At 43.3% G+C, this 17,135-nt stretch overlaps 1 protein-coding gene across 6 annotated transcripts in view; it reads right to left on the bottom strand.

Annotated features, from left to right (window-relative positions):
• Positions 1-7,312: 7,312 nt before the first annotated feature.
• nrf1 (nuclear respiratory factor 1) overlaps positions 7,313-17,135 on the bottom strand; it is a 60,864-nt gene continuing 51,041 nt past the window's right edge. For all 6 annotated transcript variants that reach the window (XM_078553068.1, XM_078553073.1, XM_078553072.1 and 3 more), the window contains one exon: positions 7,313-10,657. In XM_078553068.1, coding sequence (XP_078409194.1) covers positions 10,485-10,657 — 173 coding nt within the window. In that variant the 3' untranslated portion in view covers positions 7,313-10,484. The remainder of the gene's footprint in view (positions 10,658-17,135) is intronic.

Here is a 17,135-nt window from a genome sequence, read left to right as displayed (position 1 = left end):
ATGATAGTATCGGTGGGAGTGACCACCGCACAGTCTTTGTGGAGGCGAAGTCCCATCTTTACATTGAAGATATCCTCCATCGCGTTGTGTTGCACTATTCCACCGTGCTAAGTAGGATATATTTCGAACATATCTAGCAGCTCAAGACTGGGCATCCATTAGGTGTTGCAGGCCATCAGCAGCAGCAGAATTGTACTCAACTACAATCTGTAGCCTGGCATGTCTCCCCACTCTACCATTACCAGCATGCCAGGGGATCAATCCTGGTTCAATGAAGAATGCAGGGGAGTGTGGCAGGAAGAGCACCAGGCATACCTAAAAATGAGGTGTCAACCTGGTGAAGCTACAACACAGGACTACTTGTGTGCCAAAGAGCATAAGCAGCAAGTGATAGACAGAGCTAAGCGATTCCACAAACAACAGATCAGATCTAAACTCTGCGGTCCTGCCACATCCAGTCATGAATGATGGAGTACAATTAAACAACTCACTGGAGGAGGAGGCTCCACAAATATCCCCATCCTCAATGATGGAGGGGCCCAGCACATTAGTGAAAAATATAAGGCTGAAGTATTCAGAACAATCATCGCAGCCTCCTCCGAAGGTCCCAGCATCACAGGTCCCAGTTTTCAGCCAATTCGATTCACTCCATGTGATATCAAGGAATAGCTGAAGGCACTGGATACAGCAAAGGCCATGGGCCCTGATAATATTCTGGCAAAAGTGCAGAAGACTTGTGCTCCAGAACTTGTTGTGCCCCTAGCAAAGCTGTTCTAGTACAGCTACAACACAGGTATCTACCTGGTAGTGTGGAAAATTGCTCAGGTATGTCCTGTACACAAAAAAACAGGACAAATCCAACCCAACCAATTACCACCCCATCAGTCTACCCTCCATGATCAGTAAAGTGATGGAAGGGGTCATCAACAGTGCTGTCAAGCAGCACTTGCTTAGCAATAACCTGCTCACTGATGCTCAATTTGGGTTCTGCCAGGGTCACTCAGCTCCTGATCTTATTACAGCCTTGGTTCAAACATGGACCAAAGAGCTGAACTCCAGAGGTGAGGTGAGAGTGACTGCCCTTGACAGCAAGGCAGCATTTGACTGAGTGTGGCATAAAGGAGCCCTAGTCAATGGGAATCAGGAGGAAAGTTCTCCACTGCTTGGAGTCATACCTAGCATAAAGGAAGGTGGTTGTGGTTGTTGGAGGTCATTCACCTCAGTTCCAGGACATCACTGCTGGAGTTCCTCAGGGTAGTATCCTAGGCCCAACCATCTTCAGCTGCTTCATCAATGACCTTCCTTCCATCATAAGGTCAGAAGTGGGGATGTTTGCCGATGATTGCACAATGTTCAGCACCATTCATGACTCCTCAGATATCGAAGCAGTCCATGTCCAAATGCAGCAAGACCTGGACAATATCCAGACTTGGGCTGACAAGTGGCAAGTAACATTTGCGCCACACAAGTGCCAGGCAATGGCCATCTCCAACAAGAGAGAATCTAACCATCCCCCCATGACATTCAATAGCATTACCATCACTGAACCCCCACTATCAACATCCTGGGGGTTACCATTGACCAGAAACTGAACTGGACTAGCCATATAAATACTGTGGCCACAAGGGCAGGTCAGAGGCTAGGAATCCTGCGACGAGTAACTCACCTCCTGACTCCTCAAAGCCTGTCCACCATCTACAAGGCACAAGTCAGAAGTGTGATGGAATACTCTCTGCTTGCCTGGATGAGTGCAGTTCCAACAACACACAAGAAGCTTGACATCATCCAGGACAAAGCAGCCTGCTTGATTAGCACCCCATCCATAAACATTCACTCCCTCCACCACCAATGAACAGTGGCAGTAGTGTGTACCACCTACAAGAGCCACTGCAGAAACTCACCAAGGCTCCTTAGGCAGCACCTTCCTTCCAAACCCACGACCATTACCATCCAGGACAAGGGCAGCAGATAGATGGGAACACCCCCACCTGGGAGTTCCCCTCCAAGCCACTCACCATCTGGACTTGGCAATATATCACCATTGCTTCACTGTCTCAGGGTCAAAATCCTGGAACTCTCTCCCTAACAGCACTGTGGGTGTGCCTACGCCCCACGGACTGCAGCAGTTCAAAAACGCAGCTCATCACCACCTTCTCAAGGGCAATCAGGGATGGGCAATAAATGCTGGCCTAGCCAGTGACACCCGCATCCCGTAAAATGAATGAATATAAAAAGTTAACAGTTTGCAAAACCTGCCAAGGAGTGGAATGATATAGTTCGTAAATTATGCAAAAGAGCTGAAGGGTTAGAATGAACTATGAACTCCAGAGGGAGAAAGTAATTGGCATTGCTCAAAGAGAAGTGGAAAAGACCTGTTTGAAATGGGATTGGGAGAAAGAAGAAGATCACAAAAAGCTCAAAGATCAAACCAGGCAGGAGTACGAAACCCTTTTGTCTGAACACAAAAAGCATCTCAACAACGTCCTTGAAATGGCTAAAAGATATTTTGAACAAAGAAGGAATGAGATGTTAAGGCACAAAAACATCATTTTGACTTTGTTAAACTGAAGCGAGAATTTATCACATTTGAGTTCGGAAAATGAACTTGAGGATAAAGTATGCCTAAGGCTAACGAAAAGAACAGTTGGGCTGTGGACTAAAATGAAACATTCTTTGCTGAGTTAAAGACTGGGAATAAGAGGAAAAAGAAACACAAGGGTTGAGTTATGTTAGTGCTGTGATATACAAATTCTGTTAATCTTGTTACGTTTATGGACCTTGTTTTGCTTAAGTCTTTGTAATTGTACAATATGTGTAGTTGTGAAACGAGATGGAAATTTTATTTGTATAGTGTGTAAATAAAGCTATTTGTTAGATGTTTATGATGTTACGTTTGTGTGAAGTAGATGTAAGGCCATTGTAAAGAAACCTTCACTGTTATGAAACTTTCTTTATTTTGAGGGGAAGGTGTTATGAGCCCCAGAAATGGGGAAAAGAAGTGTACATTTTTAAAATCGAAAGTCGGGGTCTCGGAGTTGGGAACTACAGTTCCCAACGGGCCTCAGCTGTTACTGTGCATGCACCTGCCCTGGAATGGCCGCACATGCGCAAGTCATTCTTTTGTATGATCTCCGGTGCTGGCTGGAGAATGGCCACACATACGCAGTTGGTTGGAATTCCTGCCTTCCAGTGCGCAGTTGGTTCTTATTCCATTTTTTATTTATTTAAAGGGAGCCTTGCACCTGCGCAGAAAAGGAAACAAAAGAACTGGAACAGGGCATAAAGATTGGATCATAAAGAAGAAAAACGCCATTACATAGGCACAGAAGAAGCTGGACATGAGAGTGGGAGCTGCAGAGAGCAGATTTACCAGAAGAAAGAAGGAAAGTCCCAGAAACCAGGGCAAGGGACAGAAGAAAGTCCTGGGAAGGCAGTTAAGTCAAGGAACAAGAACAGGAATCGGAAATGGGTCCTGTTCAGTGCAGTTGAAGTAAGGAGCAGAGGAAAGGCTCCGAATTAAAGAGAGTAAGCTCCAGGGAGTAGAATGAAGGTAGAGTGGGCTTGCAAGAAGCAAGAAGAGCCAAAGAGACAGCCAAAGGTTGGTGACTCCTTTCTATGGGCCTGTAAACCAGTGGTGTTCTATTGGCACGGCTGAGTCTCTGAGAGTTCGTGGAAAGCAAAGTTTGAATGCGCGTGGCAATCCATGGCAGAGGAACATCAGAGGGAGAGATTGAAGCCTCAAAGTGGATCCTTGTTGAAGACGTCTGAGAGAAAGTGTCACTCGGGAGAAGATTCCAAGGCAAGTACTTTGAGCATTGAGATTGGAAGCCCTCGGGAGAAAGCCGGAGTTCAGTGAGATTAGTTGGCTCACAGTGTGATAAGTGCCTGGTGGAGTTGATGAGAAATCCATAGCATCTGTTTTGGGTGGCATTTGTCACTTGATTTCAGAGTGTGGTGTGTCTGACCACAGGTTGCCTATTGGTTTACATGGACTGTATACTTACTGTGAACATTAGAAACTTGTGTTATTCTTACAAATCTGTATATATCTGTAAAGGTGTGGTTGTGGGTGAAGGAGTAGTGTAATATAGTTAATCTTTTCTTGTTTAATAAATGCTTTATTCTTTTGTTAAAAGTATATCAGCAGACTCTGTGACTTTGTTCAGTAGCCTCCCTTCACGTTTCTAAACAAAAAATAAAAGTTCAGATCTATGAAGCCAGGTTCCACTAAGGGATCTGACTTGTCCAGTAGTAACATCAGCTGGGATCATAACAGTGTACACATATTAAATGTGTAAGACACAGGGAACACAAAGTATTCCAAGAAAACTGGACTTGAAGAAAGAAATGGAAATTAATGAAGGATAAATTTGAAGTAAATTTAGTAAACTCAAGTAAACTTTACTCAACAAGATAACATGGTAAGATTGAAAAACATGAGGCTTATTCAAAATACAATGAGATGCCATATTAGGTGAGTTAATGTTCCAGGCAGAGAACCTTCAATGAATAGATGACCATTTCTCACATTCCTCACTCCAATATGACTATGATCATTTTGGTAAATGCATTGAAAACCAATAATGCTCCCTCCAGTGTTTCAATGGAAGTCCTGTTTGGGTGGTGCTTGGGACAGAAATGACTCCAATGACCATGGGTTAATGGCAGAGTTCCTTCTCAATGACACTATCTTCTCTGCCATTCCCATGCCACACATATCCCTGTCTGAGACTGAATCAGACTGTTTGCATTATTGGTGCCCATTTGACTATGAACTTTTAACCACAAATCCGCTCCAGCATGAAAACTGCCTAATTCCACATCTGTAACATCAGCTATCTCCACCCCTACCTCATCCTTTTTTAACCTCTAGTTTTGACTTTACCAATGCTCTCCTGGCTAGTTTCTCATTTTCCACCCTCCATAAATTTGACACATCCAAAACTCTGCTGCCCGTGTCCTTACTCACACCAAGTCCCACTCAACCACCACGCCCACTGACCTACATTGAGTCCCAATCCAGCAACTCAATTATAAAATTCTCAACCTTGTTTTCAAAACTTTCCACCATACAAACATACAAATTAGGAGCTGGAGTGGGCCACTCGGCTCCTCAAGCCTGCTCCGCCATTCAATAAGATCATGGCTGATCTGATCACCTGACCCCCATCTCCGTAACTTCCTTCAGCCGTAAAATCCTCAAGAGCTCTGCACTCCTCCAATTCTGGCATTTTACATATCCTCAATTTTGATCACCCTATTGCTGAGGGCTGTCTTCAGCTGCCTAGGCCCTAGATTGTCCTCCCTAAGCATCTCCACTTCTCTCTGCTCCTTTAAACTTATCGATTTGACTATGCTTTTGGTCACCTGTCCTAATATCTAATATGACTTGATGCAAAATTTTGTTTGATAATGCTCTTGTGAAGTGCCTTGAGGTGTTTTAATAGGTTAAAAGCACTAGATAAATGCAAAATGTTGGTATTGCTCTTGAAGCACGCGTGAAAGGACAGTATGGGGCTCAGCTGCGATGCCTCCTACAATCAGCTTAGGCCACTCACTCATTGGTGAGGCTCATCCATGAAGAATGGACACTTGCATGAAGTAGTGGAGAGCACCTTTTGAAACTATCCCTCAACAATGAAACAATACCTTCAGGAGACGATACAATACAGGAAAATTGGTAAAGGAATGCTCCAGGAAGCAGTGCATGCAAAAGTGACAGGCGACATGGCCAGCTGGTCCATCAAGCTTGTCCCACACTCATGATGATTGGAGTCATGACCAGACACTTCTTAACTCCTCACTGTCCCACAGCCATGCAATCTCTTGGGATAGGCAAAAGAAGACAAAATCGCATGGCCAATAAGGGAAACAATAATCTGGAATATTCCTCTGAGCCTCTCTCTGAAAGCAGTCCAGAAGATCATACAGCAATCCCTTTCTCGAGTTTTGTATTAAAAATACTCTTTTGCGCTCCTCTTGAAATTTTAAAGATTGACTCAAGTGTTTCAAGCTCTGGTTTACTTGTATGAAGTCTTTGGATAGTAGAAAGGTTCCAGCATCACCACTGACTGATCTCATACCACCTTAATTAAGAGAGGATGGTTTAGTGTGGTTAGTGGACAATTCTGCCACTTACTCTTGGTAGGATTTTACTCTCAACCGGGAATTCAAACTCCAAAAGTCTCTGATATCTCAAAGGAGAATTTTTGTGCCATAGCAGAGGATGTTGGCACAATTCTTCCATTCGTTACACATCATATTGGTTTGAACCACTCCCAGCCCAGGGACATCCCGGTCAGGTGCAAAGTTTTCCAATGGTCTATCATACTTCACTGTCATTAAAGCATTTTGAAGTGCAAATCTGTTTTTCTTTTCCAACCCCAATTGCAGAAAAGTATCATTCTGACACTTCCATCCCTTGTACCAGTGAAGGAAATTGTCAAATACCAATTTCAATACATTGTGTTATTTGCCTATGTTCACAAGGAGTCCACATTGAGATTAACGAAGATTGATTTGTGTAGGACCTCAAAAGCCAAGAAAACTGCAATTTGTGAAAGGCTTTACATGAACCTTGGTCCAAGCAGTGATAGTTTAACTTTGGGGTGAGTAGACACAGAGGATTGAGGCCAAAATTCATTTTCAAGAGAAAATAAAACCTGTGCTTGTTCTGGTCCGAGTGACTGTGTATGTTTGCCAATAAATGTGAAGGCACTAATCAATGGTCTACCTCGCATTAAATACATTTGATGCAAGCTGAACGTATAGTATCAAATCTACAAATCATCTGCTCAAGTGCATTTCTAGTAATAGCATGAAAGAGATGTAAGAGAAAGGGGTGAAGAGATAGGAAAAGCGAATATTGGCGTGAGATAGAGATATATGAAGAGTTGGAGAAGGGCATGTAAGGATGCAGAGAGAAAATGGGGTGCAAAGGAGCTAGAGAGGGGAAGGGATGATGAAGTATATATGGAGGAGGAAATGGAAATGAAAGGGGGTAAGAAAGGGAGGAAGAGGAAGTTAAATACAAATGAAGGAAGTGGGGGAGAGAAGGGAGTATAATTATGGCATTTTCAGGTTAGTGAATAAACTTTGAATATGGGTTGCTTTTTCTGATGCCCTACAAAGTGTTCTGTCCTCTAGCCCAATGGATAAGCCCTGTTGTCATAATAGTGATCATTATGGACTGGGTACCTGTATTATGATGCTATAGGTCTCTTAACAAATTCCCCCTTCCCTCCCTGTGCATTGAAGTCACTGTAAGGACCATTGTTTGGCTGTAATAATAGAGGCATAGTCCAGCAGCCTCCAACTTACCAGGATTATTCACATCTTTATTACACACCATGAGCTCGCTATGCCCAAAAAAGCCTGCGATGTTTAGATAGCAAATCACAATTCCAAAACAAAAGAAAAAGCAACATATAAAACAAAATCAAATGCAAATTACTTCATTCAAATACATTTTCAGAGCATCAAAGGGGAATAAATATGGTAGCAAACAAACCACAGTACTTTTAAGACCTGCAGTCACCTTCAGCACTTAAAAGAACTTTTTTTTATTATATATACAGTATTCGTATCTATATGAAGATTCAATCTTTGCAATGTGTCCCCTTAGACCACACTGGCCACCATCTGGAGCATCCATTGGTCCACTTTACTAACTAGACAAAATATGAAGGACAATGGCAACTTAACCTCCCCCGCCTTCCCCATATAAAGCTTAGGTGTCCAAAGCAGGAAGGATTTCCAATCTATTCTAACTTGCTGGATAGAATTTCTTCTTACAGTAGCTGGAATCACCAGATTCATTTTATGTGGCAAACAAACTGTTCCCGTGACCTTTCCCTGCATCCCAACCACACGTCCATCCAAATCAACAGCTTCTGCAAGGAATTTAGCTAATACTATAGTGGTTGTTGCAAGAGTCATTTTGGCTCCATCCATCACTCATCTTATCAGTTGGGGGAATCACAATCCTGTCTCCCACTTGCCCCAGTGTTGGGTGTGAGCTGGATAGGATTAAATCAGAGCAACATGGGAGGGGAGGGAAGGGGTGGGGAAAGTAAATACAAAGCAATGTTATCACCGGGATTTTAGAGAAGCTCAATGGTGGTTGTGGGAAACTTCCATATTACCTATCCTGAAACACAAAAGTACCACTGCAGATCTTCTATCCTTCCAAACTCAGATGGTGTCTGGAGAGGGTTCTAAACTGTACAACACTAAGGCAAAGTGCTGCTATGGCACAGGTCTGATACTGGTGGTGGAAGTGATGAATTAAGGGCAGCCCACAAGAAACAGACTGGCACAAACATTAAAAGCGTATTGGCTTAAGTGTGATTTTTTTTAACAAAATGCTGGGCCAAGCATTCTTAAGTAACCCAAGTGACAACATTGCCGTGTACGAAACATGGCTGTAAACCAGACCAGGAAAGGTCAATGACAAGAAATACTGAAGCAGTTTAAGGGGTGCCTGGCCCTGCAGTATTTTAACTTTATTGAGCTCTCTTCACTTACACATAACTATAGAGGCAAATTAATCACTGCGCCATGTTTCCTCTAGTCTGGTATATAAATAGTACAGGTGCCAGCATCTACAGCACACAATATAACTGTGTTTTATCTTGTCAGGATGTGAGTGCAACAGATTCCCGCTCTGGCCCAGTTAACTATTTTAACCTCCCCTACTCCCTTTAGATGAGCTCCTTTGAATAATGCCAAACGAAGCCCAACTCTAATATCATATAAATCTTATTTAAACCTCGTCCATGAGCTCCACTTACAATTTTATTTATTTGTTTCTGTCCACACTCCAGGAAGAGAAACTCCAAAAGGTAAAGCTTTCCTTCAGAACGCCAACAGGAACAAGGCCTAGAACACAATACTGGGATCTGGAATGTCTTTAAATTCATTCAGTTCAAATAAAGCTTATTAATGGAAAAGGTAAAATACCTCTCGCATCCAAATAACATTGAACAATGGTAGCATTTATAGCACTTACATGCGGGTTAATTTTGTAGAATAAAACAACTTAATTCAATGGCATGAATGATGCCATATGTGGTTAAAATTCCCCAAACCATAGGTACAAGGGAGAAAACATTCGACTTGGACAGAAGCAATAGGCACTGTTTCTTTTAAACTGAGCCTACTTTCTATTCCTTAGGGCATTTTACTACATTAAGAGCCCCATGCAAATGAAATTTGCTGTTGTTACATTGCGATTACCCAAGTGGTCTAAAGTTAGTACAAAACAAATTCATTAAAAATGTTTCATGACTGCTTGTCAAGTGGACATGGTGAAACTGAGTGAATTGCAGCCTTAAAGCGATTCATTGCACCCATGCTGCATTCCCACCCCCACTGCCCTGCTGTGGGAATCCTAGTCTGAAGCTCATGTCCAAAGCCTGGCAAAGTAGTACTGCTCTACTCAATGTTGGTTTACAGTCACAAATTTCGCAGCTGAATCAAGGTACGGCTGAAACTCAGACTTTACACCCACGGCTTCTGGATTTAATAGGAAATGAATAAAACGCATAAAAAATTAAAATGATTAAAAATAACTCCCAGTTTACCCGATGGGTCCCTGGTCCAGTTTGCTTTGGTGGGTGGGGCAGGTGGAGCCCAATCGTCTTTATACCTCAATTCACTTATTGCCTATCAGTTTTATCCTTTCCTCTTCTCCTAAAGGTTCAAATTGGTGTCTTCTGACTTCTTGTACCTCACTTCAGTTGGGGGAGAGGGGGGAGTGGTGGTGGGGGGAGAAGGGGGAGATTCAAGCAGAGCCTGGTCCTGCCCTCACACAGCAACACATATGTATCTGGACATGAACACACATGCGCTCAAGCTGGATAGAGATTGAGAGGGGAAACTCTGGCTCATATTCCGCCTCCCCTTGTGCTCAAAGACAGTGAGGTGGATCACAACAGTGACTGGGGATATAAAATTCTTCTGCTTTAACTTGTAATATTTAAAATAAGTGAAAGAGCAATAAAGTCAAAGTCTACACACCAGCCAGGCTGTAGCTTTTAAAAGGATTGGGGTTCAGGTCCTGCGTCAATTTTTATTCAGATGGAAGTTGCAGAGACACCCCACCCTCCCAAAACTCCATAGCCAATCCAAACTACCAGAACCACAATGATAAAGATCCCGATTGAGACCACTAATAAACAAGGCCTCCATCTTCAGTCACAGACACAAACACTTTGTGCATAAATACAGAGAAACTTATACAAATAGGTTTGATTTTTCTTCCCCCTCCAATATAAAACAGTAAATACAAGAGCTAGAAATCTCTCTGAAGGTAATATAAGAGATGAGAAGTCTTTCCTCTATCATTTCTCTCCCCAACACTAAACCCACACAGGGTGTTTTTATTTTCATGACCACCTGTTAACACACTAGACATCTGACTGCAGTACTGCAACGTCAGACTTCCGAAGGACAGAAAAGTTGCTTTGTTCATCGGTTATCTCTCATTGTTCCAGTGTCACCACCTCCACTGCTTGTCCTTCCACGGTTACGCCAGATGACTGGATTTCCGTCATCCGAGTGGTAACAGGGGCCATTGCAACCTGCACAGGTCTGTTACCCTGAGCCAGGCTGGTGACGACGGTCTGGTACATACTCACTGGGATCTGCACCAGGCCTGGGAATGAAGGAAACAAAAGAGTCAGTTAGTTAATTATGCAGAGACACCTTCCCCACAAACTCCACCCACAACCCTCAACATCAATACCATGTCCTTTTAGGTGAAGCAGCCCAGTCTGTAGATACCTCCATTTAGGCCAACAACTTTGAGTTATGTTCTAAGGTTGACTGGCCAAGACATTTATTTTGAGAGTAAGTACCAGCGCCGCTCAGATTTTCCTCCCCCATCACCACATTGAAAAACCAAACACACTCTTCTTCATAGGGAAGCGGAACCTGAAAGTAAATGTTATTTGGAATTCTGCTCAGTCAAGTATACAACACTCCAGCATCATTGTGGCTCAAAGTTATAGGGCTGCAAAGGATAAATTGAGACAAGGACACACGATCCCATCAAGACCTCTCCTTTCACAACCCACCACACACAATCATGGGTTTTATCCAACATGCTAAATCACATGAGGGATAGTTTGGTAAAAATATTTCCCGATTCCCAAGGCAACCAAGCAACACTGCTGATTATTCTTTCATTCCCACATTGACTATTAACCTTCGTGGTCTGCCCTTCACAAACATGCTCCCCATTCAAACCCCAGTCTGACAAAGAGCATCTGATCATGGGATGTTTGGTCGCAGCAACCTATCCTTTAATCTCCACTCTCACCCAGATATTTCCTGCATGACCTTCCCACACTCTCCTCTAACATTCTGTCCTAAGCCAAGCCCTCTGCTCTGTCTTCCCGCGCATTCTTCCCCCTAGCTGTAATAACAAAGTTTTCAGTCATCTTGGCTCTATGTTCAGGAACTCTCTCCCTAAAATCCTCCATCTTGCAAGCTCTCTCCCTGCCTGTGGTCACCTCTAACTCCTCCATTTCTGCTTGGTGCCTTGTTCTTTTCTGTGGAGCATCTTGGGATATTTTCTAGCTTGCATGCTAGCTAGGTACTTTCCAAACTAATTTATGTAGCATTAATGGCTTTTGCTGGGAATCTGCTCCAAGTTATTTATGGGGAAGGGAGAGGAAAGGAATTCTTCTAATCTCCAGCCTTATTTGATGCTTGCTCATTTTGAATCAGGGCATTATCTCTCTGAAGTGGAGAAAGCAGAGTGGGAGGGAGGGGGCTAAGGGAATCACAAACTTTCCGGTTATCCCTCACTATACACCTAGGAATACTGCGAGGCTATTCAGCCCGTTGGGTCTGCTCCGCCATTCGATTTGATCATGGTTGATCTGCACCCTTTCGTAGATGGAAGTTGCTGATGGACCCTGAACACATAGAAAGATTTCCTCTGGTGCCTATTTGTAATAAAATTTATTTATACCATTATTAGCACCTTTTCTGCTTTTAATGAACAGAGGAAATCTTCTTCCAGTGTAAAATTAGTTATAATACAGTCGAGAAGAGTTGGCTGTACTGGTCTTGATTGCAGGTTGGTGAGTTCCAAGCCTGGTGTGTTTTGCATTAAGTTCACGCAGCCAGGTGCTACAATTGGTCTCCGTGTTAGGGACGGCAGAAGCCAACCTGCTTCTGATGACAATTCGCCTGGAAGCCTGGGCAAGGCCAGTATCACAGGAATAACTCTGCCGAGGTCAGGCAGGCTGCTGGCACTCAACATGAAGGCTCAAACATGAGGAATAGGCAGTTGGTTGAGGGACTGGAGGGCAGCTGACTGTGGAACTGCACACCGATAAACTGTTGATGCCTTCCGGAGGAGAGGGGAGCTGTATAGATGCACGGGCACATTAAAACATACAGGATTCACTTCTTTGTAGTTTATTATTTGTACTTTATTGACCCAAGGCTCCTGGGCAAAAGATGCATTCTTCCCCCTCATCCAAATGGCTATGCTGCATGCAGGACAGTGAGTGTTAACAGTGTATTCAGCCACTGAGGCATCAAAACAAAGTCCTATTTTTAACCGTCTACACATGCAACCTTCCAGCAGAATACTATTAAATGAGAGCGGGGTGGGAATCTTGGATGATTTCCCACATTCATCCACAAAACTCGGGTAAGTTCAGTGACACACCCCCCTTGCTACTCCACTGGCTGAGAGCAGCTAACACTGAACCTGCTTGTCTGTGTAGTTTAGCTTCTCAAAGTACGTCATTGGCCATAAAGCACTTTGGGCTTTTGGAGGTCGTGAAAGGTGCTATATAAATTCAAGTCAGAACTTGTTTTTTTTACTCGCTGGACTATCACAGGGGTGTTTATGTGGCAAACACAAAGGAAAATAGGCAAAGGCTTAAAAACTCCAATATTTAAAAAATCTTTCCCCATTTAATAACGTTAGCTGACCCTCTGCAGCTGAGCCAGGTCTGCAAGGCTTTACTGTGCCAAGATTTTTTTTTTTTTAATTTATTTTGAAAGATTCGAAGGACTTAGCCATCTGAATGATTTAGCAAAGTAGAGTTAATCCTACTGGTTATATAATTGATGATTAATTTGTAAACAGACGGAGGTTTTTCTTTGGTGCTCATGTCTATACGTCTAGAACCAACCTCTAATTAAGCTAATCTTTACATCTTCACTCTGACATGGGTTGACAAGCTTTCAAATTATATCAAAAAATATAAAGCTCCATCATTCCTCCCATCCCCCACAAACATGCACCCAAATCAAAGCTCTCAGAAGAAATGAAGAGGATCTGACGCTGCAGGCTATTAACTGACACTTGTGCACAGATAACATGATGCAGGGCAGCAGGGGCTGAGATACTCCTGCTGCTGGCTTCCCTGAGATTGCAAAGGCTGCACCTACGATTGCACCTCAGGCCCCACATTTCACAGGGCCATCAGAAAAAGAAGAAAAGGATTTATACAACAACTTGTGGACAGTTCAGGGCACCACACTACAGGAAAGGTATAAAGGCCTTAGAAATCATAAGAGAGGAGGCTTACCAGGGATGAGGGATATCAGTTATGAGGAGAGGTTGGAAAAGTGAGGATTGTGCTTCTTGGAATAGAGAAGGTTAAGGGATAGAGGTTTTCAAGATGATGAGAGGTTTTGATAGAGCAAATAGAGAAAAACTATTCCCACTGACAAGTAGGTCAATAGCCAGAGTTCACAGATTTAAATTTATTGGTAAAAGATGTAGAGGGAAGATGAGGAGCAGTATTGCCACTCAGAGTCTTTGGGATCTGGAAGCTCTGCCTGAAAAGGCAATGGATACTGATTTTAATAAATAATTTTAAAAGGGAGTTGGGCAAGTACTTGAGGATGAGGAACTTACAAGGTTATGGACAAAAAGCAGGAATGTAGGACGAAACATGGCTGCTCCCTCAAAGAGCCAGCACAGGCATAATGGGCTCAATGCCCTCCTTCTGCACTGTATGTTTCTTTGATTCCTTAAAACAAAACATTAAAAGGGAAGCAATGGAGGATGAATCACTGCAGAGGTGTTATTTACAGACACATTCCATGTAATTCTACATTGTGAACGAGCTGATGACAGTGAAAGGTGAGATGAATAGTTACCTTTGGCAGTTAATACCATAGACATTACTTAGAAGTATAAATTACAACCATGGATAAGTGAAATTACATGAATTGCAGAGAATGTAGAGCACAGAAACAGCCTATTTGGTCCAAATGGTCTATGTCAGTATTTACGCTCCACATGAACCTCCTCCCACCTTCTTCATCTAACCCCATCAGCATAATCTTCTATTCCTTTCTCCCTCATGCATTTATTTAGCTTCCCCTTAAATGTATCTATGCTATTTGCCTCAACTACTTCTTGCAGCAGAGTGTCCACACTCTAACCACTCTCTGGATAAAGAAGGATAATTTCCCCATTGGATCTTATATTTATGACCCCTAGTTTTAGAATCCCTTACGAGAAGAGCAGTTTAGGCTGACTGCCCAAGGAGCATGGAAACATGCCAGGCTGTGAATAGTGAAGGGCTGCTGGCTGTTTCGTCATGAGCTACAGACTTAAGCTCATTACTCCACTCCAAGGCTGACTTGGACGTAGTACTTTTATTAAACCCAATCACACAATAACATTGCTCAGCAACAAAGCTTCTACAGATGTCACTAGTTGCTTCTTAACAAGACAGTGGTTGAGGCTAATCACTGGAGGGGGATGGGACCATGGTATTGCAGGAGACATTTGAAATCAGAAAGTAGAAGATTTTCCTTCACTCCTCTCCTGCTGTTATTAACTCTGCCTGGGGTACAGTTTTGTAGGCAGCAGGTGCCCTTTAGGCAAGGTGGTTGTGTGGCCATTTTTCTCAATAAAGCCTAGATAATGAGTTGCAACAGGGGGTTTTTCGACTATGAGTGCATCACAGCCCGTCCTTATCTAATATCTGTTCTTGCACACGTGTGCAGGCAACTTTCAGCTGGAAAACAGCTGGATAGTAATAGCAATCAGGTCAGGCTGATTCTTTCCTTTCTAGCTGCAACACCCAAACCACCGTCTCAGCAGAGTCCAGGCTCACTTGCAGACTGTCAGACCGGAAAGCCACCTCTGGCAGCCAATCAGTTGGATTGGCTATCAGTACCTGGCCTGGATCTGGAGCAAATTGGGCCTTTGGGAAAGATGTGCCTCATTAGGAAGCTGCTTGTAAGATATCAGATTTGCAAATAAGTGGATTGGGCTGTAGCTGCTATCCTGGAGTGAGATTTTCTATCTAAGTTTCTCCAGTGTGCTGTGTGTACACAGCGGGGAGCAGAATAAGTCACTTACTATTGATCAGGAGTCTAATACCAGGAAAACCTCACCAATCGAAGTCTCTTGTCCCTTCCTTCCCCCCACTGACTTCCTCAGCCGCCCCTCACCAACTCCCCTCGAGAGTGCCAAAGCATTCCTGGTGTATAGTTATACACCCGACCACGGGATCATTCCTTGGGTACTGAGTAAAACCCCTCAACAACATCCTATCAAACACTACCGTATTGGTATGGCACAGATCAGATACAAAGTAAACCCTAGTTAGCCCCTCTCTTCGCAGCTAAAAGGTGTTGGGGCCAACATTAATGTCCCCACCACCAACTGGGCTAAGATCAGCTATCTCTGCACAGGAGGGGGAATTGATCTTAGTGGCTCAGCTATTCAGTGCTTTAACCAGCTTAGTCCTCATTGGCACTTTGGCCAGTAACAGACTGCCGGTTGTACAGAAAAGAAACCACCTGCTATGGCTTAGATGGTTAAGATGGTGATTAGCAAGTCATACAGAGCAAGTTTCCAAGCCAAGTCTGTCTCAGCTACAGCAGCAGAATGGAGCTTTACAACTGACCTCAGCAGTTACAGAGTCATTGGGTTACAGTGGAGGAATCAACCAGAAGCACTTCTCTTGATTGTCTCCGTGAACCCTTTGGGAGTGGACCCATTGACAGAAGTGGGTTCGGTTGAGATGTCCTATGGGCACATGAAAAGGATGGCTGCATGGATGAGATACTGGTGCATCTGGATGCCTTTAGCAAGAGCCAATATTTTTGAGCAGAGGTAAAGAGAAGAAAATTGATGCGTCAAAATAAAAAGTTCTCTCTACCCCACAGAACCATGTTTAAAGACATTGTTGGGCAACTCTGCAATTGTCAGCATCAAAATCATCCCTTCAAACACATGCACACAACATGGAGGAATCTCAGCAGGCTCTCAGCTGCCAGGATGCTTTTCTGGGTGACTGAGTAAGCATGTGTGCTACCCCTTTGTTTCATAGCATCCTAAAACAGCATAGCAGAGAACAGGGATATGCGCCCCATCGAGTCTGCACTGGTTCTTTAAAAGAGAAATCCAGCAAATCCCACTTCCCCCAATTTCCTGCAATTTTTTCTCCAAGTGTTTAACCAATTCCTTTTTGAAGACTACTACAGAATTTGTATCCATCACCCTGACAGGCAGTGCATTCCAAATCCAAACCACTCATTGCATAAGAAAGCTTTTCCTCATATTGTCTCTGGTTCTTTTGCCAATCACCTTAAATCCGTGCCCTCTGGTTATCAACCCTTCAGCCATTGGTAATAGTTTCTCTCTGCTAGCTCCATCTAAACCCTTCATGATTTTAAACACTATCAAAACTCCCTGTGGTCTTCTCTGCAAGGAGAACGACCCAGCTTCTCCAGTCTATCAAAGCAACTGCAATCCCTCATTCCTGGGATCATTCCAGTAAATTTCTTTTGTACCCTCTCCAAAGCCTTCACATCCTTCCTAAAGTGTGATGCCAGAATTGGACAGGGTGTTCCAGGGCCAAACTAGTGTTTTATTTAGATTTAGCATAATGTCCTGGTCTTTTTTTAACTCTATGTGTCTTGTTTATAAATCCAGGATCCCATATGCTTCATTAACTTTGTTAACCTTTCCTGCCGTCTTCAAAGATTTGTGCGCAAACAACCCTAGATCTCTCGGTTCTTGGAACCCCTTTAAAACTGCACTTCTAGGCTTGGGCCAGAATGCATAGAAGTCCCCTCTTTTGATGGGTTGAAATGTGAGATGAGTTGAAAGCAGTAGTAGGCTGGGATTGACACTT

The sequence above is a fragment of the Cetorhinus maximus genome, chromosome 12, assembly GCF_964194155.1.
Source record: "Cetorhinus maximus chromosome 12, sCetMax3.hap1.1, whole genome shotgun sequence".
Classification (NCBI taxonomy): domain Eukaryota; kingdom Metazoa; phylum Chordata; class Chondrichthyes; order Lamniformes; family Cetorhinidae; genus Cetorhinus; species Cetorhinus maximus.
Note: the sequence above shows the minus strand (reverse complement) of the source record. Positions and strands in the feature narration are given on the sequence as shown.